Source organism: Dermacentor silvarum, chromosome 4 (genome assembly GCF_013339745.2).
Source record: "Dermacentor silvarum isolate Dsil-2018 chromosome 4, BIME_Dsil_1.4, whole genome shotgun sequence".
Lineage (NCBI taxonomy): Eukaryota > Metazoa > Arthropoda > Arachnida > Ixodida > Ixodidae > Dermacentor > Dermacentor silvarum.
Genome location: NC_051157.2, coordinates 33,988,581 through 34,015,608, shown reverse-complemented (window position 1 = coordinate 34,015,608; position 27,028 = coordinate 33,988,581). Strand labels below are relative to the sequence as shown.

At 48.9% G+C, this 27,028-nt stretch overlaps 1 protein-coding gene across 4 annotated transcripts in view; it reads left to right on the top strand.

Annotated features, from left to right (window-relative positions):
- LOC119449743 (uncharacterized) overlaps window positions 1-27,028 on the top strand; it is a 392,329-nt gene that overhangs the window by 173,641 nt on the left and 191,660 nt on the right. For all 4 annotated transcript variants that reach the window (XM_049665418.1, XM_037712988.2, XM_049665417.1 and 1 more), the window contains one exon: window positions 10,515-10,758. In XM_049665418.1, coding sequence (XP_049521375.1) covers window positions 10,625-10,758 — 134 coding nt within the window. In that variant the 5' untranslated portion in view covers window positions 10,515-10,624. The remainder of the gene's footprint in view (window positions 1-10,514; window positions 10,759-27,028) is intronic.

The following is a 27,028-nucleotide window of genomic DNA, read 5'->3' as shown; positions in this document are numbered from 1 at the left end:
CTTCTATTTTATATTCACCGCCATTCCGGCCACTTCTCTTAGTTACCGCGAAAACCAAATTTGAGCTCTCCTGAAGGCCGAAAGTTGCAGGTAGAGATTTACGTAGACAGAAAATTACTGTCCCCTCCGAGTTCAGCGCGAAAGTAAAGTTGAAAAAAAAAAAAAATCCTCCCGGTCGCGGGTTCAACCCGGATCCAACGCGTGACCGGGGCACGCAAAGGGATTCAGACCGGGAGCGGGGCCAGACGGGCGACATGTTTCTCGATCCTGCTATTCCTGCGCCAGAAGGGCCATTCAGTTAGGCCTAAAGTGGTACACTTCTGGACCAGGTACTGTCCACGTCCCAGCTACGCCTCCCGCCGAGAAACAGGAACCGATCTCGAAGGGTTTGCTTTTGCTTACTGCATGCGCCGGAAGCCATCTCAGAGCCGGAAACAGGGACGCCGTGTTTTGGACACCACTTATACAAAAAAAAAAAAAAAAAAAAAAAATCATCGCAATCATCATCATCATCAGCAGCAGCAGCAGCAGCAGCATGACAATCAATATTTAGGTTCGTCAGAGTTTCATTTCCTTTGACGCCCGTTCCTTTACGCTTAGAGAGCGTCGGTTGTCTGTCCTACGCGTTACATGACCTGCTTAACTCAACCTTTACTCGCCTCCACGTGACGCCATTGCTCTTGAATGCTTTTACGCTAATAGCTTAATCAAAGATTACATTATTTCATTCTAGCTTGCTCGGTGTATCTTGCTCTGTGGTGTTCACATTTTCCAGGGAAGTGTACGCCGAGATGTGGGAAATATGCGGCTTTCCGAAAGCCAACCTTCCCCTACCGTTTTCCTTCGTTCATATGATATAGGAAAAAGAAGTAGGACGCAATGTAATGCAACGCAAATCACTTATGATTCAAGATTAATCTGCCAGTATTCGGTATACAGATGTAACCTCCTGTTAGGAACTGTATAATTATGAGACGTTTCTCCTAAAAGCGGCCGGCCATACAATCATCGTCAGCCAGTTCTTTTCAGCAGCGTCTCTCTCTCTTTCCTCCTCTTTGTCAGCCTTTTCATTCCCGCGTGCTCGTCCCCATAAAAGCAGGACACTGCAGCCTCATTAGGGAGAGCCCGGCTCTACATCGCTCATCCATTATAGCCAAGTAACGAGAAATGTTGGCATGTACGTATACGTCAAGTCTTTTCAGCCGCTCCATTGGAAGCGGATCCTGCGCGATCATGTTTGCTTCGTGTGGGTGCGTTGCTTTGCCCTTTTTTTATTATTGATTTCTCGTCCTTTTGATCGCCATTCTTTGGGCGCGCTTCTGACGGTCGTTTGTCTTGCTCGCGGGGGGATGTGGTGAAGCTCGGCCGCTAATCACAGCACTCCGCTGCCTCCATCGCTAAAGACCGGACAAACGCTGACCCATGGCACGCTGTGACTTCTTGTGACTTCTTGCTGCTGAGCACGAAGTGGCCGTATCACGTCGTCGCGAACGCTTTCCGATAGGCGCGCGGCACATCGTGCGTCCGCAATTCGGTCGAGAAAGCTGGTAACCAAGTACGGGGTAATGCAGAACGAAAGTGAGAGAAACAGAGAGGGTGAATTGGATGCAAAGAATGGAACGGGGAAAAAAGAAATTAGAAGGGAAAATCTGTGCGATTACACAGAGGGCAGTGCCTTGCTGTTTGAGGCTCGAGCTGGTTGCCTAAGGACAAAAACGTACCGGAGCAAACATTCGCAACGAGATCAGGCATGTGTATGCTGCAGCAAAACTCCGGAGGCCACTCAGCACATCGATCCTAATATTGGAATACGAAGGTATTCACCCAGCGAGACCCAACGTACACCTTGCGGAAGCGCTTGGATTTAAAGCGGACGAAAGTATCAACCGGTCAGCAGTCGAGATAAGCAAGAGATGTTTCGAATATTGGTGGAGAAAAAAAAAAAGCAGGTAAAAGATTGATAGGACCGGATTCGTTGCAGGTATAGGTAGCGGTACACGGTAGATAGAGTTTTGAGGAAGAGAAAAAAAAGGTTAAAGGAGATGTATAAAAAAAATTGCTAGAAATAAAAAGCATGTATAGCATACTTGATTCACTCAAGCAGGCTACTTTTCACCCCCCCCCCCCCCCCCCCGTCACAAAAGGGGATGCAAGGGGATGCCAATAAACTATATCACCACCGGATATGTTATACCCATGCAAAGAGATCTGAGCGCACGTGTGTGGGTCAACAGCTGTCCGAGGCCCTGTAATAATCCACAGCGCAACTTCAGGGCGTGATAAGTTCGTCGTTCTTCATCATCATCATCGCCACCACCATTATTATTATTATTATTATTATTATTATTATTATTATTATTATTATTATTATTATTATTATTATTATTATTATTATTATTATTATTATTGTGTGGAGACAAATGACCCTCTTTTGGGCTGTCTTTACCTAAGTCTGAAACACTACTCGCGAGAGGAAATAAAAAAAAATAAACAGAAACGTACAAGTCGTAAATAACAACAATGCACGCCCAGGATGAGCTATGTCAAAATTGCACAAGTACTCGTATAGTGTTATCACTGCAGCACCCGCCGCGGTAGCTTCGTGATTATGACGTTGCGTCGTTGTGGAGTTCAATGTTGCGGGTGCGTCCGGGCTGCGGCGGCCGCATTTTGATGAGGCCGGATAATCAAGAGCGCTCGTGTACCGTGTTTTGGGTGCACGTTTGGTCAAAATGTTGTCCCGTAACCCCATAGTTTCTTTGGGACATTGGACCCCATGATTCAATCGAACGTTGAATGTTTTTCTGCTATATGCGACACTGACGCTGTGTGTGACCATGCGGAGCCTTGATAGGCCTCTGTCACAGCGCCCGCGCATGATATAGGTTTAGATTGTTCATCCTTACCCTCTTGTTCCTTATTTATTTTCTTTTATGATGTTTCGTGCCATTTTCCCCGTTACCCATTGCACGGTATCTGGCCACGCGGAGTTCCGGCTGCACTTCGCCCATTTTCGTAGAGCAGCTTCGACTGCTCTACGGATTGGTCGCGTATCAAAATCAGCTCTCGATCTGTCATTGGAACACGCGACTCGCGCCCTCGCTCTGCCATTGGAACAAACTTGCTCCAAGACGAGCAGAAAAAGCGCGCCGGTGTCAACAGCTTGACAGCTTCCCCGTTGTCCTTTTCGAGGCGGCTGTATTTATTTAGTCTTGTCAATCTTACTCCCATCCTCATTTGCTTCGGTATGTTATTTACTTTAGTGGGACAAACACTTGAGGTATTACGTTCTTGGTGTCTGTGGCAATTGTCAATATCATTTTGTCTTTATATCAGGAACTCAAGAGCGAATTTAGAGCGCGCATCAAGAGGAACAGCAATTCTGTGGGACGGTCTTTTAGTGCATGCCGCGCGCTAACGACTACTTCTTATTTGTGTTTTCTTAAAATGCCTGCATTCGTGCTTATCCTCGTCTTCACATACGTTACAGAAACAAGAATATCACCATAGTCTTTTTTTTTTTTCTTTCTTTCAAGTAGTAGCCCTGAAACTCGGCTTTTCCTCGCGCAGCCTTCGATTCTGGTTCTGCGAGAACTGAAGTGCAGTGAAGCCACTCGTACTGCGGCAACGGAGAAAAAAGATGAGTACAAGGGCCAGGCGATCGGAGCGGCGAATTGACATAGCGCAGGAGTATACTGTCCCTATAACTTGCTCCTCCTGCTTGGAACATTTATAGAAACCTTTATACAGGAGCTCTTGAGAGCGATGATGCTGGGCTCGTCCCATGTTTGCGGTGCGGAGGAAGTCGGTGGTTCTCCACAATAGCATTTCAATGATCGTGAATCTATATTGAGATCTTTCAGTCGCGCATTCGCATGCTGGCCAGTCGTCAAAGGGAAAACTATAATGAATCCCAAGCCCCAAGCTAACTGTTACCGCGCTAACCCGGAGTACGAAGGCGTTCTCATAAGGAGTGTCACAGCGGGGAAAAAAAAAAAAAAAATCAGTGCAGCTTTAGTGCCTTAATGAGAAGACTGACGAAACAGCGGAGCTCGTGGCTTCAACTTGGCTTTTACTTCCCGGTGAGTCTATTCGTACCGTTGCCGAGACACCGCTTCCCTCGCTCGAAACTCGGGGTCTTCGGATCTTCGCCGTCGCTTAGCCTCGGCGTTATTCTTTCTCCGTGGCCTCGGCTTCCCTTCGCTCGCAACTCTGGGTCGGCACGTCGTCGTTGGGCCCATGCTCGAGCAGCTTACCGTTGTCTTTCCTGCCGCGCTGCTTCATCTTCCGGAGACAGTTGCTTCTTCGTCCTTGCCATACTCGTCGCCGAATGTCTGAAAACAGCTCTCGTGACTTTCTAGAGGCTCGTATTTCAGCAGCCATGCAAACAGTGATGACAGAGATGGCGTCCGCGGTGCCGTGCAAGGAACAGTCACACTGACGCAGCGCCAATGAAGCGTTGACTTTAATCCGACGCGTACGTGTTAACCCTATCTCATATGCATCCTTTTCTTCAGCCCTCCCTCCTTGTACTTTACTCGCCAGCCCAATCCCCCTTTGCTGACCTCCACTCAGGTGTGTTATTTAATAACTGAGAAGCGGGAAGGTGGGCTACATTATAGGGCCGGCTGATCACAACACATAGAGAAAAAAAGCTAACTCTTTCCATATGCAACAATTAATTAAGCGCACTTATTCCACGAACACGGTAGCGCACTAAGCCTGCGGAAAACGAAATAAAGTATCCACAAAACAAAATAAACAAATAACTTACTAGTCTAAGCCTTCTGTATGCACTCGCGTTAATTAATGATGTTCATGTCCATTCATGGCCATTGTACAATAAAAATGTCGCAGTTTCACCCGAAAGGCGAAACATCAATTGCGATAGGAAATTCGTAGAGTAAGGATAGCAGCTTTATAAGCTGTATAAACTTGGACATGCAGCAGCAGCAGCAACGCGCAGAACTGTTGTCGACTCCGTCAGCGTTTTGCCCGCGTTCGCACCGAACGCGCGCGGCGTTGGTGACTGTTGCCGGTGCCTCTGGGGCCGACTCGGAGGTTTTCGACGAGATCGGAACGGGTCACTCGTCTAATAAGTGATTCGTTTGAGAAAGGAAAGGTTGGCGCTATCATCTGCAGCCCTTGAGGGAGCACGGCTCAGCGCCGAGGACACTCGTCGAGCAGCGTCGGAAGTCTTTACCACCTTCTCGCCTCGCAACCTTTTATTGCGATAGCAATTTTATTGCGATATCAATTATATGGACACTCAAAAGCAGATTTCTGCAGTCGGCGTCGCCGTCGTCGTCGCCGATGCCGTGAGGTTCCGTATCACGTCAATGGAGATGAAATCGGCCGCGCGCCGAACGCTCTATGTGCGAATGAAAGGGCGCGAGGGGCGCGCGCTTTCACGGGGAGTGAACGCACGGCGGAGAACAAACGCGCGTTCTGCGCCGTGCTCCCTTAAGGGCTGCAGAAGTAGGCGTCTCTTTCCTCCTTTACAATCACCATATATGTAGAGCAAACGCGCCTTCATAGAGAAAGAAAAAAAAGTTACTTTTTTTTCTTTCTCTGTGGCGCGCGAGAGGCGCCACAGAGAAAGAAAATCTCCGACGCGCGAGAGGCCGTGGGGGAGGGGGGGAGGGGGAGGGAAGGGAGGCGACGTTTAGCTGCGGCACCAAGTGCCTATTTATATCAGAGGCTCCGGCAACAGTCGCCAACGCCGCACGCATTTTGAGCGAACGCGGGCAAAACGCCGACGGCGTCGACAACAGTTCTGCGTGTTGCCGGTGCTGCTGCATGTCCAAGTTTATACAGCTGATAAAGTTAATATCATTACTCCGTATAGCTCTCTACAAATTTGCTATCGCAATTGATGCTTCGCCTTTCAGGTGAAACTGCGACAACTTTTTTAACACGAAAGTGTTTTATGCCGGGGTCCACCAAGACTTCACTGACGTATTTCCGTCACGGAAATACGTCATAGAACATAATACAAAGAAAGAAACCAGAAGAAAAAGTTCCACAAACATGCAAAATTTGGAAATCGAACCCACGACCTCTCGGTCCGCGACGATAGATCGCCGAGCGTTTAACCCATTGCGCCACAAACGCATTTGCAGAGAGCTACACAGACGCGCCTTATATATCTAACACTCCTCCGTGTACCCGCGCTCTTGCTCGGGGCGGTGCCGCCGTCTACGAGCAGAAAAGAGAAGTACTGCATTATGACACTAACGCGCACCGACAGTGAACGCTTCGGTGGTCTCAGCACTACGACGCCTCGATGCCAGCATTCGAAGGGACGCTGGCATCAAGAAGCACTACCAACGCCACCTAGGTGGCGTTCACCGTACTCAGCACAGCGGAGCGTGGCCTCCGCAATTAGCTCTGAAAATGTTTCTGAAGTTGATCGCGGAGGCTGCAATTACGACGCGCTGTACGCGCTGATTTGACTCGGTGACGATTCAGTTACGTGCTTTGTCTTGCGCGTTGTATTAGTGTGTCAGTTACGTGCTTCGTCTTTCGCGTTGTGCTAGCGTGTGCAGCGTAGTGCAGATTCCATATACGCATTTGGTGCCGCAGCTAAACGTCGCCTCCGCTCTCTCCCTCCCGCCCCCCACGGCCTTTCGCGCGACGGAATAAGTCGCGTTTGCTCTCCGCCGTGCGTTCGCTCCCCGTGAAAGCGCGCGTCCCTCGTGCGCTTTCACTCGCACATGCAGCATACGGCGCGCGGCGACGATTTCATCGCCGTTGGACTCTATACGGAACATCACGGCGACGGCAACGACGATGGCAGAAATCCGCTTGGAATGTCCATATAATTGCTATCGCAATAAAACATTATCATGCGCCTCACACGAATGTTATATTGTTCTAGTAACGCTGAAAGCAAAGAGCCGTGATTCTATAGGCAGTTGCAGTGCGTCCAGCGGGGATTTCCTCTTTTCCGTAGTTCCGTTTTTTCAACAAAGCAGCCTATCACTACTGCAATTACTATGAAATATGTGAGCCATCTTTCCGTTGCCGTCGTTGTCCGCGTCGTTACGACGTCCTTATTTTTCGTCGTCATCCTCGTTGTCGAGCCAACTATCTGTTTTGGGCGGCATTTAAAGTTCCCCCTGCAGTGCGCGCCTATACACTTTCTCTGTTTTTTGGTTTTACTTCTTATTCTTATTTACCGACTTGTCCTTTCGGTGTGCTTTCTCGTTTCCTTGTTCTCTTTCCATTACATCACCATTTTTTTTTCTTCAGTTTATTCGGCGACCCGAATGTCTCCCGGTAGACCGGTTTTTCATTCGATATTTTTCTTTCGTACTGTCCTTTCCCCATCATAAGATCCCGTTGCATGCTAGCATAGCCTTGGTCGTTTTTGCTCCGGCAAACAAACAAACAACAGGCCGTTATAATATGCAAATTTCGTTGCAAATGAGAGGACTATAACTGTCGCTGGAGCTCTTGTCTCGAGGACGCTGTGGGAGTATAATGCGGACTGGGCGCAATGAATCCGCAATCGATCACTGCCGTGTGCGCATTCAGTCTTGCCCGCTTCCCTGTTGTCCCGCTCTCCCTGCGTCAGCGCAAGCGTCGGGAGTGATTTCCTTTCTTTCCGTCTCTCTCTCTCTCTCTCTTTCAATTTTCCCCACTGCTATCTTTCTTCCCCTCGAGTAGCTCTGTTCCTTACGCCGATCGAGTAACACCTGACACTGCTGCAGTTCTTGCACGATGCCGAGTTGGAAGCTTTTATTTAACTTTATATATTTTATGCCTTGCGGCAAATCCCCCCCGAATAAAACGAGAAGTAACGTTCGAGGGCCTAGCCACGAGCTCCTGGCCAAATTTCGCTTTCTTCTCGAGAGAGTGTCGTGCTTACCCGCAAGTTTTCTGGCATATCGCCGATGGTCTAAAGCGGGCGAGCCGGCTATTGCCAGAACGCTCCTCGCATTTCCACTCATTCGGTTCGCCAGTGTCCTACTCGCCGTCTCCATGGTGACCAAAGGAGGTTCGAGCTTCGGAAGCTCGGGCCCTGCGCGCTAGGTCGTGCCGCGTATATACGTATACGCTTCGCAATCCCCCTCCCCCGCAGACCGGACAAGAATGCGCGACATGCTTATTCCATTAGCGCGCGATCCGGACGCCCGTGCTCTGACGGCCAGTCATCTGCCTACAAAGTCCGATCGCTGGAACGAAGGAGCAAACAGCGCGATGAGCAGCGGTGCGGTCGCAAGTGCTTGCTTGTTTGCGCGCCGGCTGCCTCTCTCTCCGTATTGTTTTGAAAGGGAATAATGTGCACCTTACGTCACCTGGCGCATTATCTTTGCGCGCGTATTCGTGCGTAGATGTAATGACATTCCCCATTTCATTTCTATCACCAATAAGTATCTTGGTTCTTTCTTTCTTTCTTTCTTTCTTTCTTTCTTTCTTTCTTTCTTTCTTTCTTTCTTTCTTTCTTTCTTTCTTTCTTTCTTTCCTTCTTTCTTTCTTTCTCACTATAGTTGCATGAACACGACAAAGGCGAGTGGAGTGGGTTTGCCGGGCCGGATGCCGGTTGTCGCGTTCGGGTCAAGCAAGCGTCGATGCAAGTGTGGTCAATCCGCCTGCAAGGGGTTGGTGGACTCGCCCAACCCGCTTTGTCACTAGCTAGGGTGCATGTAAACGCGGCCGGGTCGGGCTGGGTCAGCTCGATTTCCTATTGTCGCTAGCGTAGAGTTCATCTAAACGAAGCTTGTGACAGCACTTAAAAGCTCGAAACTGGTTTGCTGCATGTTCGGCATTTCCGTTCATCACGTGTTCCGTCATTTCCGTCATCACGTGTTCCTCACCAGGCCTCTTTTCATCCTCAACTTCAGCTTCAACATATGGCGAATAGAAAGAAACTTTTTCTCTCCCATAGCCGCAGCAATGCGCATTTGAGTGAACGGAATGAATGCGCCTGTTTCATGGGCTCACATTAATTTTCACAGATCAGTGTTTGGGTGATATTCCGTGGATTCTTTGTCGTGACCGTCTCAAAGCCACAGACCCATTTCTGTCGCATAACTGTACGGTGTGCTCGCATTTACGCCCGCATTTTCTCCTACTCAGTATGTGTATATAGTAGAAGCGGGACATGACAGTTCTCTCGGCTGTACATCAAGTCTCAGTTACTGCACAACGTGGAATACGATGCCACACCTGGCTTCTATGTCCATTTACCGTAACTGAGAGTATTTCAAAACCAATTTCGCCTTCCTGCACCTGAGCTCAAATGACGCCCATATGGAGTTTACTTGGCAAGCCAACATTTATATCGCTAGAAATATGTATTGGTCCAAGTGCGATCATTGGGTTTTGTGTGTTACCTACGACGGACAGCAACGAAGTGGCCATAATCACGCGAGAGTCTTGCATTCGTTGCGGCCGCTTGTTGGTTGTTGTAACCTTGTATTTAGTCGTAATTCGTTAATATACGCCATCCCGATAAATTTCTTTTGAACGTACATTGACAGTACGAACGTGTCGATCATATTTGCGTCGAAAATAGAGCTTCGATCGTTTTTCCACCTGTATGGCATTATGCGTTCAACCTCCTTATACTGACAGCTTCTGGGTGATCCCTAAGCTGTGAATATAGAATGACTGAAAGCGTATAGCATGAGTTATTTGATTGCAAATGCTTGCTGTGAGCTTCGTACCCTGTGTTAGAACAAGCCAACCGGATAGATGCGTTTGGGCCGCAGTTAATAGATGCCACCTGAATAATGCAGTATTCAAATGGCACCCTGGTTATCGGTATCGTAATCTTGTATACAGCACATCCGCCTCTTCCATTAGTGCTGCATGGAAACGCGCCTCGAACAGCGTTGTGTGGACGGCAAACATCGGCGATGGTGTTGCTCGACATGCACTTAACGGTGCGTGTCGTCCAACCCCGCCGGGGTTCTGTCGTATACGTCTTGCATTTCCACTTGGCGCGCTAGCTGTTTGTCGTGCACTTTCCTTGTTTATTTTGTGTTGGAGTGACGAAGGACAGGTGCACGCATGCTTTATTGTAGCATTCGATTGGCTCGCTGGCATGTAGCCATGCGTCGCGAATGAATTATTAATTGGGGTGTAGTCGGGAATATTGGCAACTGTTCTGCGTAATTTTACGTTGTACGTTGTCGAATGATTTGACCTATTTGCCATATACCGTACAAGCGCTTGCCATATGCCGTACAAGCGCTCCTGCGTGATGTCTGCCGCTTACGGATGGAGTAAATTATTTTTTGCAGGATTAACGCTGATATTTGCACGTACCAGCAGTTCCCGCTGATACTATTTTCCCGTACACTCTCTGACAGTATATATTTGTATGTATCAGTTTATGTATGCCAAATGGCATCTGCAAATGGCGACGGTGATCTCTTACTGTATGCGCATGTAAGACAATGTTCTGACAACCCGAGTGCGGTTAATTTTCGACCGACCTTCTTGTTTCACGACGTCTGCTCTTGCTGTGCGAATGACGATGGCTCCCTGGTTTCTCTCTGCAGATGGCGCGTGCGGGACCTTGTCGGTGAGCAGCGTTCTTCGGGTATGAAGGGTCCCTTGGTGCCGCGTTGATGGTGCAGCGGGGCATCTGCTCCGGTGCGGCGGCGACGTCATGAATGACGCCGCGGACGACGAAGGGGGCGCCGGCGTTGACGCCATCGCCCTCTACCTGGCCCAGCTGAACCAGCGCATCCGGCGAGGATGCACGGCCCACGTGGACCCAGCGGGGCGCATTTACTACATGAAGTGAGTACCCGTCGCCGTTACCGCGTCATCGATCAATTTGATCGACGGCTGCGTCGTTGATGCATCAACTAGAGACACTATCGTGTGCGTATACACACGTCGCGAAAGTGCAGTCGCGAAGTTTGCGTAATATACGTCGCGAAAGTGCGATCGCATTACGAGTTTCTCAGCGTTGCCATGGACCGGCGCGCCGTGCATTTCGGAGGCCACACGCGGGCTTCGCGGCCGCGGCGCTAGATGGCGCCGAGCGTTCTTAGGGAAGCGCTAAAGAGGATTCCCGCAGCAGTACACGCGCCTCCCACGTAACTCCTTTCGACGGTGGTAATACGTTGTGTCGTTATTTTGATTCAAGGTAAAACGAGATCGGTTCTGCCGATTTTTTTTCCTAGGTGTGACGGGCGGTTGGAGAGCAGACCTGCTTTCTCTTGTCTGCTACAATGATAGATGCAGGAATGCTGTAGCTCCTACTGGCTGCCATTCGCCCCGAACTGCATCGACGCTTTATATATGATAAGGATATAAGCAGCAGCGTTTTTGAAATGTTGCTGGCATTCTCGTCCCAGCGATTATTATGAAGATCTTTGTTCGTAGAATGGACTCTGTGACAGCGCCCATAGAAACAGTTCTGTATTGTGTGTGTTCTTTTCTTTCGGTATTCTTTTTCCTCATTTATTTCATCCCTTTCCCCTCCCCTGGTACAGGGTAGCCAGCCGAAGAACATCTCTGGTTAACCTCCCTGTCTTTCCTTTGCCTTTCTCTCTCTCTCTCTCTCTCTTGTTCGTGCATTCCTTTCAGCGCTAGGAAGCAGAACCATCTTGGAATGGACTAGTTTGTCCATCATGAACTGAGTCTTTCAGCGCGAGGAATATAACAAGGACAGACGGTCACAAGCAGCGTTGGTCATGTATTTATTTGCGTTTCCATCTGTTCTCGTCTTGTTTGTGCCGCAAAAAAACATTCGTTCCGGGAATCATGTTGCTCGCGCTAGGCACAGAGCCCTTGGTGTGCGACCCACTAACACTTTGTAGCGACATGTTCCTTCTCTACGTCACCGTATAGGGGAGCCTTTACACTATTCCGGTAGCGTCGGGTAGCGCAGTGACCCTCGATTCAAGCAGCGAACCGCCGCGCTAAACGCGGGGAGGGCAATTCACCTCGGGGAAAGCGAACGGACGGCTTCGCGTTCGTGCATACGATAAGTGGTTGTGAGGTCAAGATAGCGCCATTCATCGCCGCCCTCGTCTTTTTTTCCTCGTCCGCGCGTACCACGTGACACGGGGCGCGTGCCGTTGCCGCGGGAAGGGGGGGGGGGGGGGGGGGCTGCTGCAGGCGCGCGCCCTGAGGTGCCTCTGCGCAGCATGCCCCCTTTGACGCAGTGCAGGACGAAGACGAGCAACTATTACTCGCGCTATTGTACGCCGTGGCCGGTGCGTGTATCGATCCTGCCTTTTGCGGGGGCGCCGAGAGATCCCGGTGCGCGAGCCGAACCTGACCGCGCGCTGGCTCGCTCGCGGAGTCGGGCGCCCGACGCGTGGCTGCGCAGCGGGCGGGTTTCGCCGCTGCTAAATGCGTGCAGCGCCGCCGGAACTTGGGCGAGCCGCACTCGGGCAAGCGGTGGTTCGAACTTCGTGGCAAAGCGCGTTGCTTGTTGCGGCACCGATGGAAGAGGACAACACGTATGCTATATAGCGGACTTGAAGAACTGGCGGAAACTTTTTTTAGCTTCACGTGCGCTGGAGGTTTTGCGTACGTAAAGATCTTACGTGATCTAAATGCGCGTGCATAATACGTAGAAAAGAGTTCTCGCATCTCACGTGTACGCATGCGAAATCTATGCGATTGCGTTGCACGCCCTATATGCGCATGCGCGAAGGGCTATAAGTATTCATGGGTATTCTTACGTTCTGCGCTTCCGTTTTGTGTCGCAGCATTGAACACATCATATATTTCAAATGCGCGGTTTCCCAATTTAGGTGTGCGCGGCGGTCGTGTAGTGCTCTGAGCGCGTTCGCTCCGCAACGAGCGCGCTTTGCTATTGATTATCACCACTTAGCGTTGCTGTAGTTGTTCGAATTGGACGATGTAGTGCGTGTCGAAGCTGCTCCTAGTATACATTTCGTGGGATTGCGCAGGGACGAGACACGACATCCCACAAAATGAACCGGCACTAAATCGCCCAGCAGCTTCTTTTTGCTTTAGAGGATATTTGGCAGGTGCGAATACTTGAAAATATGCTTATGACACGTAGCTAGACAGAACCAAGGTAATGTTGTTCGACGTCGCTTGGATATATTCAGATTATTCGTTGCATTGGCCTAATTAGATAGTTATTCTTAATTAATGAATCAACTTCTCAAATATTATAATTAGATGAAAAGTGTCAATGGGAAAATTGTAAAGCAACATGAAAAACTCCCGATACAGCTTTCTTTTGGTCAATACGTGCTACATAAAAGTGTTTTTCCCAGCGTGAAACAAGCCCGCGAATACACGCAAGATTACCGCGCGACTGGCCGCTCGAGGCACTTTGCGCGTATTCGCGGGCGTCTTTCACGCTCGGAAAAACACTTTTATGTAGCACGCATTGACCAAAAGAAAGCTGTATCGAGAGTTTTTCATGTTGCTCTACAATTTTCATCTAATTATAATAACGTTGTATAATTAATTAAGACTAATTATGTAATTGGGCGGAATGCAACAAAATAATCTGAGTATCTCCAAGCGACGGCTTCATTGCATTCCGCCGAATTTCCGTTGCCTTGCGGAAAGGGACGAGCAAGGAGGCGTTGTATAGACTCCGTTTGAGAGACAGTCACGGTGGCAGACATCGCAGCCTGCGATGGATGGCTCACGGAACGAGAAGAGACTATACATCGGCGCAGAGATAAAGAGGCAATAAGACCTATACTTATGCCGCGGTAACGAAATTTCGAAATTGTGATGAGACAGTTTAATGGATGACCTCTAAGGGCGCTTTTAGTCGATGATTGATTGAGTGAATATACATGCGCATATAGCGTAGGAAGGTACGATGCCTAACAAGGGAACGTGCGCTAAACCGAAAAAAAAAAAAGAGGAAAGAGGCTTATCAGAATGGTGGGTCGATGCTATAAGACTGAAACACAACTGAAAAGATAATAAACTACAAAATAAACGAACAAGCAGAAGAGTTTTTTTTTTTCGCCAAGGAAAGCATTTATTTTATTTTTGATTGTTGTGCGTATACCATCTCTCGTGGCAGGCGTAGGAGCGTATTCTGTTGTACAGTATTCGGCGTCAGTAGACGATGCGAACGCCAATGCGGACGAGGCGGAGGAGTCCCAGGCATCTGATTTCATTTTCTGGCGCCCAACTGTGGCTCGGACAGCCGCGGGTGTAGTTCACTGGAGTGAGAAAAAGTACATTCCTTCAGGGAGTGTTAGAGGGAAACAGCGAAGTCGTTTTGTGTGGACAACGATTGCTCGTTAAGGCGTGGAGTCGAACCGGATATGTGAAGGCCCACCACCTTCCAGTTTTCCCGGTTGAACATTTCGTGTAACGACCATTTTTGTTGTGTGTGTGTGTGTGTGTGTGTGTGCGTGTGCGTGCGTGCGTGCGCGTGCGTGCGTGCGCGTGTGTGTGTGTGTGTGTGTGTGTGTGTGTGTGTGTGTGTGTGTGGTGTGTGTGTGTGTGTGTGTGTGTGTGTGTGTGTGTGTGTGTGTGTGTGTTTCCATATGTAGACATGGTTTCGCGAAATAGCCCTTTGAATTGAAAACAGCTTTCTCGCGTCTTGTGGCTTATCTAGTGAGAGACTAGCTTGTGGTGTCATTGTTTTCCGAGCTGCATAGACCGGACGCTCTACGTGTCCTTTATGGTATCGCTCTATAATGAAAAATATCGCCAGTACAGCTTTTGTTGCATCGTCGCGTGTTATACCGGCTCGTTTTCTCGGGGCTGCTTTCGACGTGTAACCTATTGACTATCTTGAAAAGTTAGTTTGCATAATTTTCTGTGAGGTGTGTGTTTTCAGTGTCTGCGTGATCAGCTTGGAAGAACGTGAACCTTATGAAAGCGAAAGGAAGGAAAAAATTCGACACGTGTTTCGACACGTCACACGGCACAGTGTGTGTGCGTGCGTGCGTGCGTGCGTGCCTGCGTGCGCGTAGCGCATAGCGCGTTAACCGTGTGTAACGCCGCAACGTTGTGCGGAATCGCTTCTTGTCGCTGCAATTTAATATCTCACAGGACGTGCGATTGTGGCAACACGTGAGCGTTATTGCGTTGCCATGGTGGTGTGTCGCGCATTTCCCGCTGTTATGAGCAGCCCACTGCTTTCAATTTTTTGTACCACCAAGATTTTTCTTATTCGCTTTCTTTACTTAATAAATTCTTTTTTCTCGCCTCACACTTTCTTTTTATTGTCCCGTATACGGTAACTAAATATCCACCATTCTGTTGGAACTTGTCGCTCGTAGTTCGACGTGCCGGCATGGCCCGAAAATAAATGCTTGTAGGATGACGTGACAATGGCATACGTGGCGTGTCATCGTCCTTATAATTTTATCCCGGACTGCTAGCGGAGCGGCGTTTTGCGGCGTCCAGCGCGTCCGAGAATGACGAGGCGTTATACACGATGTTCGTGGCTCGGTAGTCTATAGTTACCTGATATTCGCGGCGGTGATTGTGACTCATGATGATTACGCGCCATCACCAAGACTCTGAGAGTGTTGTCGTCTATGTACTTCGGAGGCCACGTGTAAGCAGTAACTGCATCTGACGAATACGACGTTATGCGCGTCGCAATGAGAGTTCGCTATACGAGGTGTTTCAGCGACCACTTTCGGAAATTTTTTAAAGGTTGCCTGTGGAAGATAGCACAATTCTAGTTCATGAGCTGGTCTACTCCACGAGGCGGACATTACTTGCACAAAAAAATTGAAATGCATAACCGACTAATTAACGAAATAATCACTAATTAAGTTATTAACTAATTACCTTATGACACATATTGCAATATACAAATTGTAGCCGTGGATTTCGCGAGGCGGATCCACTTGGAACGGATTATCAGGGTGACACCAGTTTCGAGATATTATTTTCCGAACTTTGCGGAGGAATGCATTGGCGTTCCAGTTGTACTTTGTTAACAAAACCTCGTTTTACGCATTGAAGAAAAAAAAGTAACTGGAACGCCAGTTATTGGCGCATTGACGTTCCAGTTATACCTTCTTAACAAAACCTCGTTTTATGCATTGAAGAAAAAAAAAAGAAAAAAAAAGAAAAAGTAACTGGAACGTCGATGCATTTCTCCACGGCTAGAAGTGGAAGCGATTTGACCGTCGATGCATTTCTCCACGGCTAGAAGTGGAAGCGATTTTCATTTTGCTATTCATTTATTACCACCTCCACTCCTGCACTAGCCCTGACTAGACTACAGTACGTAAAAATAAAATAAGAATAGATAAAACGTAGTAAACATTACTTCCCGTCCCAACGGGTCTACAATATGTATATGACGCGGTTCTATATGCTGTAGCGATGTTTGGCAGTCTCGCTCGCGTTCTATAAGCGCCACTTGTGTGTACAACGTTGCCGGCGCGGAGACAGGCGGTGGTGGCCTTTCCGTGGCGTCGTCGTCGCTGCGTCGTATGCACACTCAGGAAGCGAGCGGTCGACGCATCGTGTATGTAGACGCGCGACACGTTTCCTGCATTATGGCCAGCGTTGTAGCCAGCCGCGGTCGCCGCTGCCGCGTTGGGCTCGGCTTTCATCGACGACCGCGCGCTCGTTGCGAAACCCCGGCTGGCGCGTGCGCGGCTGCAGTGCTGGGGACGGCGGCGGCGATGCGAAGAGGCCACGGCCGAGGCGACCGAGCTATATATACGTCAGCAAAAGCTGCCTGCCTATATCGTCCGTGGCACTGCTCATGCTGCTCAGTTGCTGAGAGAAGCTGGCTTTCCCGCGCTGCATGTATTCCCTGTCGATCTATATACAACGCGGGGAAACTGCGCATCCACGTCTTTCCCTTCTCGTGTAACTATACAGTGGTTTCTAGTTGCGCGGTTTGCGGACACCCTCTTTCTACTCTACTCTACTCTGTTCTACACTTACACGTATTAAAGCTTACGGCTGCTATAGACGGCGCCGAGCGTTCTTAAGGAAGCGCGAAAAGAGCAGTCCCACTGCAGTACGCGCTACATGCATAACTCGTTTCGACGGCGGCAATCTACGTTGTGTCGCGATATTTATTCGACGCTAAGCGCATTTCCGTCGGCAGACATCGTGAGATGGGTTCTGCCGACTTTTTTTTTTTTTTCATTGCCAGTCTTTGAACTTTGTCATTAACGCCTAGTTTGCTTTGCGTTCGTACAAACGGCCTCGTCGTTCCCGATGTCTATAGTCGGCCATAAAGAACAATAATAATAAAATTAAAATAAACTAAAAGAAATCTGTAAACATGGAATGCACAGCTTCGTGAAATACACCTGCTTTTAAACGCAGTTGAGCGTTTCCTGTATTCACTTCCACGTGTTCTCCAGAAGAATCGACAGGTGGACAGCGCGCTGTTGCATTTTGGAAGACTGCAGTAACTGGGCCGTGAAAGACACAACATGGGCGTTAAATCTTTTCACCGTCCTGTTACTAGTCTTCCCGCAGAGGAAGGCAATAAACTAGGAAAGTGCATTACGTCACGCGTTCAGCCTTGGGAAGCCGACTCTCCGTGAAGCCATTCCCTACTCTTTTCTTTTTTCTCGCAGCATGGGCCCGACACTTGACCTCTGAGACTCGGCGTTCTGGCCGAGGTTGGTTGGTTCCCGGTTGTTTTTAATCGACGACCACTTTATTCGGTTGCCCTGTTGTAGCCCTGCATGTAGAGAGGGAGCACTGAAATCTACCGTGCGCTCTCTAACGTGCCGATCACGTGTTGGGCCGACTCGTTTGGCTTCAGTCGTGCTGTGCAATGCTCCCTCCTAGTTTTCTTTTTTTTTTTCCTTCCAGCACGCGTCTTCCGTATGTTCTCATGCGAAAGCCTAATTAGCGTTGCCTTATAGTGGTCTTATAGTTTCTTTGTTGTTGTTTTCTGGTATCGCCATCTTATTCGCACGAGAGATTACCCGTGTTCTCCATTGAATATGTACGTAGCTCGTTTGCGTGCCTTGCCGGTATTGTATACTGCGCACAGCGTTATATGACGGCTGATTCGGCAGCTAATTCTTGTTCTACTCATAAAAGCACACACAAAGCATGGTCTTGGTGTATACACCGTCATCAAGCTTCACGCACCGGCTACGAAATTATGTTCACGTGGCTTATGGTACCTTGCGATAAGCATATACTGCGAGGGGTTAAGCAGACGCGTGAAAATAACATTTGACCATGAGTGCTACAGGTGCCGGGTACAGACTTTGGAGAGGAAATTAGTTTACTTCGATTTAATTTTCGTCCTCACCGGAAGCTTCCTCGTGAAAAAAAAAAAAGTGAGAAAGAAAAACTAAATAAAGAACAAGCGTGAGTGACGTTTTCATTCTTTAGTCATTAACGATTGCCGAGCATGCGCCAAGTCTACGGCACTTACGCGCTATAAAACATCTAATTTGCATAACTGGTAGGCAAATTTTGCTTTATGCCTGGCACCCCAAGCTGCTTTTCAACGCTACGTATAGTATTTTATGGAGAAAAGAAACCTCATTTCGCTATGTAAGTTCGGCGTGCTTATTTATATCTTACCTTCTTTTCATTTTTTTTACCCTCTCACATAATTTGCGTATAGTGAACGTAGTGCGTAGCTGAGGCTTCTGCACGGAGGAATGGATTCAGCTCCCGTAGGCGTGGTTTCTGAATCATGTAGGCAATGTACGTCGACTATTTTCTTCGAAAAAAAAAAAAAGGGGTCTCCGCCATGTCGAACCACGTCGCATTTGAGCCCATTAATGTTGCAAGTTCAATTACCCCGAGTGACGGCCTTCAATTTACTCTGGCGTGGGCGTCATAGCATGAAAGAGAGAGAAGGAGAGAAAGAAAGAGAGAAAGTTGCGAAATGTCGTGAGAAACTCTCTAATATGATAAAGTGGGCAGCACAATATTTATCCGAAAGTGCTGGAGCTTGAAAAGAAAAAGTGAAGTGGTGGAAAAAAAAATCTTTTTTTTTTTCCCAGAAATACTCGGCTGCAGCTTTCTTTACGTCAACTGTCGCTGTTTCTTCTTATGATTTTAATTTGGGGAGTGTTTTAATTTCCGATGGCGTCGCTGCTGTAGAGCGGGAGACGCTAGGTACCGGTGCACATATACGCAATGCCCCCCCCCCCCCCCCCCCCGCCTTTTTTTTTTTATCTCCATCTTCTCTTTTCTCTCTTTGAGCTCTCGCGGAATGTCGGACGAAACCAAAGGCGGTAAGGGACCGCGGGCTTAGGAAAAAAAAAAAAAAAGGAACAAGGCAATATAAAAACCGTGTGTGCCGGTCGCGCGGATTCGTCAGCATACAACATAACATGGGAATTTCAATCGATCAGAGCTCGGGGGAGCTTTTGAACTCGGTAGTTTTGCGTTGTTTCTCACTGAATAAGAATTTCTCCGGTTTCTTCTCACGTTTCTTTTGGCCTTAATTTTTTTTTCTCCGCTAGCCAGTCTGTGACAGGCTTGCTTAGTTGAAACCTTAAGGACTGGAGAGAGGAGGTATAGTGAGAGAGATTAAGTAAGGCAGAGGGGAGGGGGCGGTCGGTTAGCGGTTGTGGGGGTGCTGGTCACGCCACTATATGGGACCGCGCCGCCGCTGCATACGCGGATCGCGAGAGGCGCCAGGGCGGCATAGTGTCAGCTTGCGACTTAATCGACGCTTTTCTGGCGCATTAATTAGTTGCCTCCGCCGAGCGCGCTCGTTTTTTGCCTCGCTCGCCCTCATTGTGTTGTCTTTGCTCATTTCGCGTTATAGCATATACCTGTTGCTGTACGTTATTTCCCGGACATTTAATTCTCCGCTCCGCGCGCTTTGCATTGCATAGCGCGCGAATAACGAACTCGCCGTGCCGTTCGTCTGCGAGAAAGAGAATTGCGGCGGATGACATTCTTTGTTATCTTGTCTCTCTTTCTTTTCTGTATCTGCATACGCGAGTGCCACCATCGGCATCCTTTTTGTTTATTTATTATTATTGTTTTGTTTGCAAAGTGGCACGTTGAGCCTTGATGCTAGAGAATGCGCAGAGCGATTCTGATGCGTTCCGTGGTTTTTCTGGCGTTTGATGAGGGCTTTCAGTTTCTCGCGAGGCTTGAATATTTATTTAGCTCTGACGAAACTCTCAAATGACATGCAGCAACATTGCGTGCCTAAGTAACCTTTCTTTCTATATCTATCTCTTTACTTTTTTTTTTAACTCGGCACGACACACACCGCAGAGACAGAAGTCAACCGAGAAGGAAAACAGAAGCGCGAATGAAACAGGGACGAGGCGAGCACACAGTACTGGCGCTTACTTCTGAGTTGGAAGTAAGCCCCAGTCCTGGCGTACTCGTCTATAACGAGTATGCACTCGTACTCCTTATAAGTCGTTTTTTCCTTCCTTCCTTCTTTTTTGTAGTCCTTGTTTCTTTCGCGCTCCTCTTTTCCTTCTCAATTATCAACCAACTCGCCCAAGAAAATGTTCTGCTAAGACAAGAGTCAACTTAAAGACGGGACGCGAAATTTCCGTCGACGTTTCGAGCCCTCATCTTGCTTATCGTAAGTCAGAGGTGATCCGTATACACGGAAAACGTTACAAAAGTAACGGACAAATAGAAATCCAAATCGAAAATCAGAAAATTAAAGAGGTCACCATTGCTCGTATCCTGGGTTTCTGGGTTCAGAGCAACGGTAGGGCAGATTACACAATTGGTCTCCTAAAATCGGCAACCAAACAGGTGGCTAGGACGATTCAGAGGATCGCCTTCCACAAAAAGGGGATGAAGGAAACCGACACACTACGTTTAGTGCAGGCGCTCGTAATAAGTACGTTGACATACAGCTTACCCTTCCACACGCTCAACAAGAGCGAGGAAGGGCAAGTAGACTCTATCATTAGAGGGATATACAAGGCGGCATTAGGTTTACCGGTAGCCACTGCGACAGACAGGCTCCTCGGGATCGGCGTGCATAACACGTACGCCGAGCTCAAGGCTGCTACATTAATCTCTCAAAGGAACCGTCTCAGCCAGACGAGGTCGGGAAGAGAGAATCCTGATAAGGACGGGCTTTCCACCACATCCCCAAAACTTGGACGAGGTGCTAGTGGACATGCCAGAATCCGTTCGACGCAACATCTCGGTAGCCCCTATCCCGAAGAATATGGCCAAAGAAAGGCATAAAAAGAAAGGAGAGAGGAACCAATAAAATGGCTCCGAAAACTAGTCAGAGGCAATGACAACGTACTCTACGCAGACGCGTCGAGATATAATTGGAAGCGCGCAGTACTTACAGTAGTCAATAGCGACACGAGTAGCATGGTATCAAGCGCCTCCCTGTACACGTCCTCGATCGCCAAGGCCGAGTGTTTCACCATGGATCGCCTTGGCAATTAAAGATGGAGAGCGAAAAGTCGGGAAGGCCTACATCACCATCATCTCGGATTCCCAGGAAGCGTGCCGACTCTTTACGAACGGCCGCCTCCCATTAAAAATACGCAACTTATTAGGAAGGGAACTAAAAAACACTTATAGGCTAATCTGGTGCCCGGGACATGCTGGCCTAGAGGGTAACGAGAGCGCGGACGCTCTAGCTCGAGAGCTCACGAACCGAGCGGAGCACCAGCCGCCCTCCCAATTACAACCACCCCACACGACACTGGATGGCCTTGGCGGGGAGGAATATAGAGCAGTGATCCTGCTCGGTTGGATCCGCGCGAGATTCTTGCTCATCAGCGAGGCGCACGGCAAAAGTATGGCGTCCCCCACAAGTATCTTGAAATGTAAGACGCAATGGACCTCCATAGAATTCAAACGGGGGTCTATCCAAATTTATTGCGACTGCACAAAATTTTTCCTACTTTGTGCGGGCACGATTGTCCGTGGTGTCGCGACTCGCCACCGACCTTCTATACCACGTCTCATGGGGATGTAGTAAAAGGCCAGAGAAACTAAATTCCTTACAGGATAGGTACAGACTAGAAAGTTCTCCGGAGCAATGGGAGGCACTCCTCGCTAGCTCAGACCCGGAAGTGCAACTAGCGCTTCTGGGCCACGTCCGGCTGGCGGCAGAAGCCAGTGGAGCCCTGGACTTGGGGCCCCACCCATCTAGCTCCTAAACCCCTTCCCTTTTACCTCAATAAATGTTAGTGTTCTTCTTAAGCACTGTACCGCGAAACGCATAGAAAGTAAGCCCCCTTGTCATGCCGTGTGCGAGTTAAAATAAGTTTCCTATAGTGCGTTTCCAGGAGCGCGTTTACCATACTATATATACAGTGCTATCGTGGCGGCGCACGAGGGTGACATGAGACGGGATAGTCTTCGAGTGCTGATACGAGCATGCCGGCCACCGAGCACGGTAGTGTCCGGAGTAATTAATTCGTATACCTTGGTCTAGCGAGATAGATAAGATACGGGTGATGTAGAGATATCGATCGAGGATCACAAAGAAGCTCGATAAGTTGCGATGGAGCGCGCAACGGGCGATCAAACGAGAAATGATACGAATAGCGTTGAGAGATACGACAGTTCTATGCGGTATAGAGAATATGGTTGTGTAGCCGATATTTCAGTTGAGGTTTAAGAGGAAGGACTGGGTAGGTCTTGTAGTGTATTGAGCAGATAACCGCTGGTTTATACGAGAGCAACACGACGGAGGCCAGAGGACACGAACACAGCATGTCGAAGGCTGCAGAGCGTGCGATGAAATCGGGAAAATTTTCAGGCTTACGATGGAGTCAGCTTACGCTAAACAGGAGTAACATAGTATTACTGCTCTGCAGCGGACAGGAATTGTGAGTACACAGTGCGCGTACTTTAGCTTCTATGTACGCTGCTTACGCGGCGAAGATCGTACTCTTAACCACGCGAAACCTTTCAGTACGCGGAAGTCTATGGGAGAAAGCAATAACGTCACATGCAAGGCATCCATGCTTGAATCGAAAGGCGTAATGAGTGCTTTACCGTACGACAACCACACCTTTCATATCTATTCTGGTATAGGCAGGTGTGGCGCAGTCGCCAAGATGTACAACATTTTCGCGAACTTCCGAGCTCCAAAAACTTTTTGTAGTCGGCTGAATGCATTGCATACGCTGCTTTATACGCTGCTTAACTATACGCTGGTATTCTGTGACGAAGGCCGCACAAGTACGTTCGTGCGTCTATAATTGGGTCGTTCCTTTCGGAAGCCGCGCGCTGCTTTGTGAACAGCGGACCGCCGCGGCTGCAGGGGACGTTCATTGGTGGCCCAGCGGGAGCTGCACATGGCTGCAGAGAGAGGCGGGCTGTGAACCACGCTCGGGCGCGTCACGATCAGGCCTTCCGACGCTCTCTGTCTCTCTCTCTCTCTCTCTCTCTCTCGGAACTCGAGCGCGGCGCTTTGGACGTCGGCGTCATCCGCACGCGCACGTCGGCACAGGCGGGGCTGGAAGTGCGATATAGGAGACTGCAGTGCGCCGTTGTTGCGATTGAAACAAAGGAGAAAGCTGTCGTGTTGGTAGTTTCAAAACTCTTGCGATTGATCCTGCAGTACGCGTCGCAAAAAAAAAAAAGGGGGGGGGGGGGGGTCACAGTTTCACCCGATAGGCGAAGCATCAATTGAGATAGCAAATTAGCAGAGAGCTATACGGAGTAAGGATAGTAGTTTTGTAAGCTCTATAAACTTGGACATGTAGCAGCACCAGCAACGCGGAGAACTGTTGTCGACGCCGTCGGCGTTTTGCCCGTGTTCGCATTGAACGCGCGCAGCGTTGGTGACTGTTGCTGGCTTCCCTCTCCCCCCCCGGCCCCTCCCCTTTCTTAAAAAGGGAAATAAAAGGTTATTCATTCGACGAGATCAGAACGGGATACGTTGGCGTTTTGCCCGCGTTCGCACCGAACGCGCGCGGCGTTGGCGATTGTTGCCGGTGTCTCTGGCGGCGGCTCGGAGGTTTTCGACAAGATCAGAACGGGACACTCGTCGAGCAGCGTCGGAAGTGTTTACCACCTTCTCGCCTCGCATCGTTTTTATATAAATACGCATTTGGTGTCGCAGCTAAACATCGCCTCTCCTCCCTCCCTCTCGTCCCCCCACGGCCTTTCGCGCGACGGAAGAAGTCGCGTTTGCTCTCCGCCGTGCGTTCGCTCCCCGTGAAAACGCGCGTCCCTCGTGCGCCTTCACTCGCACATACAGCATACGGCGCGTGGCGACGATTTCATTGTCGTTGCAGTTCATATACGGAACCTCGCGGCGACGGCAACGGCGACGACGACGGCAGAAATCCGCTTGGAGTGTCCATATAATTGCTATCGCAATAAAGCTTATTTAGACGGTCGTCCAGTCAGTGTCGTGTTTGCCAAAAGCGTCTGCCAGGCTGCGCTACAGTCTCTGCCATCGTCCTCTGTATACATTCAGCAACGGTCGCTCCTGCAGCAGAAGCACTGATGACTATATGTATACCTAGTATGTACCTATATAGTATGTACCGAGTGTGTGTGTGTGTGTGTGTGTGTGTGTGTGTGTGTGTGTGTTGTTGTGGCGCATTGTTAGAAAGCCCCCGTTAGCGGATCTCCGTCATCAAAAACTAAATCTTTGTCGGCCTCTCCCAAGAGTAGGAATCGAATCCTTCTCCCTATCGTTTAGTGGTTGCCTTTTCCTGGACCGTCTTGCGACTGGCGCCTTTGCCTCCTTGCGCAGCACGTGCGTGGCGGGGCAGCTGCAAAGTTCTACAGTCGAATAGGTCAGCGGCCGCAATACGAGCGGAATGTCGCGGGATAGCGGTCCTATAAGGCGCCTACCTCCCGACAATAGTACAAGTGTCTTTCTACCCACATATACCGCGCCGTATGTGAAAACGCCGAGCCGAAAACAATAGAACGCCGTTCTGCGCCACCCTCGATATCATCGACGGTAGCTCGCTCGCTTGCCCACGGCCCAAGCGCGCCACGTTCTGTGTGCACGACCCCGAGCTTCATATCGATCGAGGTCAGGATACAGTATGTCACACGGCGGAGCGATTTTCGTGGTTCTCGGCGCTCGCGCGTCCCGTAGTGTTCTGTTGTGACTGCGTGGCCGCGAAGCGCGCGAGCGAGCGTCTTGCTGTCGCCTATCCTCTGCCCGGGCCCGGTTCCCGTGCGCGATGAGCTGATGAATGGGCGCATCCTCTTCGATGTCGTTCCCAGCGGCCGCCGCCGGTCGTTCCCGCCCCTTTCCTGCTTCACTCGACGTCGCCTCCCTGCCCCCAGCATACCCCGCTTTTTTTTCTTCCTTCCCCGGGGAATGTGTCGGTCCCGGGACCGTGCTATAGCTAAAGCACAAGTGGTGTAGAACGTTGGGAGCGTTTTGCCGGTGGCATTGCTATCCGTATTTTATTTGATATATAGAGAAAGTAAGGAAAAAGAAAGAAAGAAAAAAAACGTTTCTTGTTCCATCGTCGGTTCTTGTTCTTCCTTTCTTCTTCCTCTGTTATTATTATTATTATTATTATTATTATTATTATTATTATTATTATTATTATTATTATTATTATTATTATTATTATTATTATTATTATTATTATTATTATTATAGCTTTACAGGAGTTGCTCTGTCAAGTTTGTAGCACAGCGCAGCTCACTGGGCTGGCCCAGTGGTGGTATTGTGTGTTCAGATGGGCGTGACTGCGGACGGCCTCCCAAAAAACAAGGCCGGGACGCGGAGAGGATGAGACGACGCAGATGAAAATATGGGGAGCGTGCGGATGACGGTTCTCCCAGCTATCTCTGGCTCGACGTGGAAAAACCGCTGTTGGGTCGCGCCTTTCTTTCTTTCTTTCTTTCTTTCTTTCTTTCTTTCTTTCTTTCTTTCTTTCTTTCTTTCTTTCTTTCTTTCTTTCGAGCCGTAGTCCTGACGTGTAATATATTGCTTTGTGTAGAGAGAAAAAGAGAGAGATATTATTGATAGCAAAGACAAGAGAAAGAGAGAGAAAGGTCGACCTGAGCTGGTGCGCTCTTGTCTGCCACTCTGCACTGTAGTCTTGTGCAAGATTTGGCTAATAGGTTAGAATGAACGCAAGGCTGGAAGCGCCTAGAAATAACACCAAGAAAGTGACTGTGTGGCCGACGAAGCATGTAGAAAATGTGGGCGGCGTGCGGGTGACGTTGCTGTTGGCAGTTATGTGAGATAGGCAGGAGCTTTACGTTTATATATGCTGTTGTGGCTTGGTGTTTTTAGCTATTGGAGAGGTAAGTGTTGCGCGCGTACAATCTTGGGAAATCGCTTAGTGCTGAGAAGCAGGTTAGTTATTAGAAATTATCAGCTGAACTTTGGAGTGTTTTCTAAATCTTTCTTCCCATCTCTTCTTTTCCTTTTTTCAGAGTATAGTTCAGTATGATAATGTTTCGATTAAACTTCACAGTTAGAATAAAAACGAACATGGACGGTGTAAATGATCGGGGCGGTTCACAGGGTACACATGTGTTTGCCTTACTGCTTCTGTTTCGCTCGGTTAAGCGTCGTAACGTTAGCGCGAGCTGCGTGCGTTTAGTGCGGTTTCGAAGATCTTTATTCCTTCTCGCTTCATTGCTTAGGGAGAAATGCTATTTAAGTTCAGCACGCGTTCTTCATCCCAATTTGCATATCAGAGCCGTTGCCTGTCGATGTTGTCTGCCCGCGCAGCCGTTAGAGGAATCATGTGTGTTCGCGTAGCGCTCATTTTCAGCAGAAGGCTAGAATTTAGACCGAGCTGAGTCATTTTAAACCTGGTGGCTGTTCGCACGTGCACGTAACGCGCTCACCCCTTCTTGAGAATTTTGAAGGAACGGTATATACCTGAGAAGAACGCTATCTGTGACGTGCCGGGCAACTTTCGATTTCCATATTGCAACAAGACCTGCTATGAGCTTTCACTGAATTTTCCATTCGTTTTCTATATCCCTGCTTTGCAGCGAGTTCCCTTCTGGCCTATTTCATATCGCGGACTCGTGTTCGTATGCCTTTGGCGACGAGAAGCAGCTTGGACAGATGGATATCTTATTGCCTGTCGTCTTGTCCGTTACTAGAACATTTTCTTTTAGAACAGCATGCGAATGATAGACTTCCACTGGCAGCATTTAACTCACTGTTCGATAAAGAATATATAATAGAGCAGTGTTTCTCCACGCCCATTGCCCTTTCATTTTC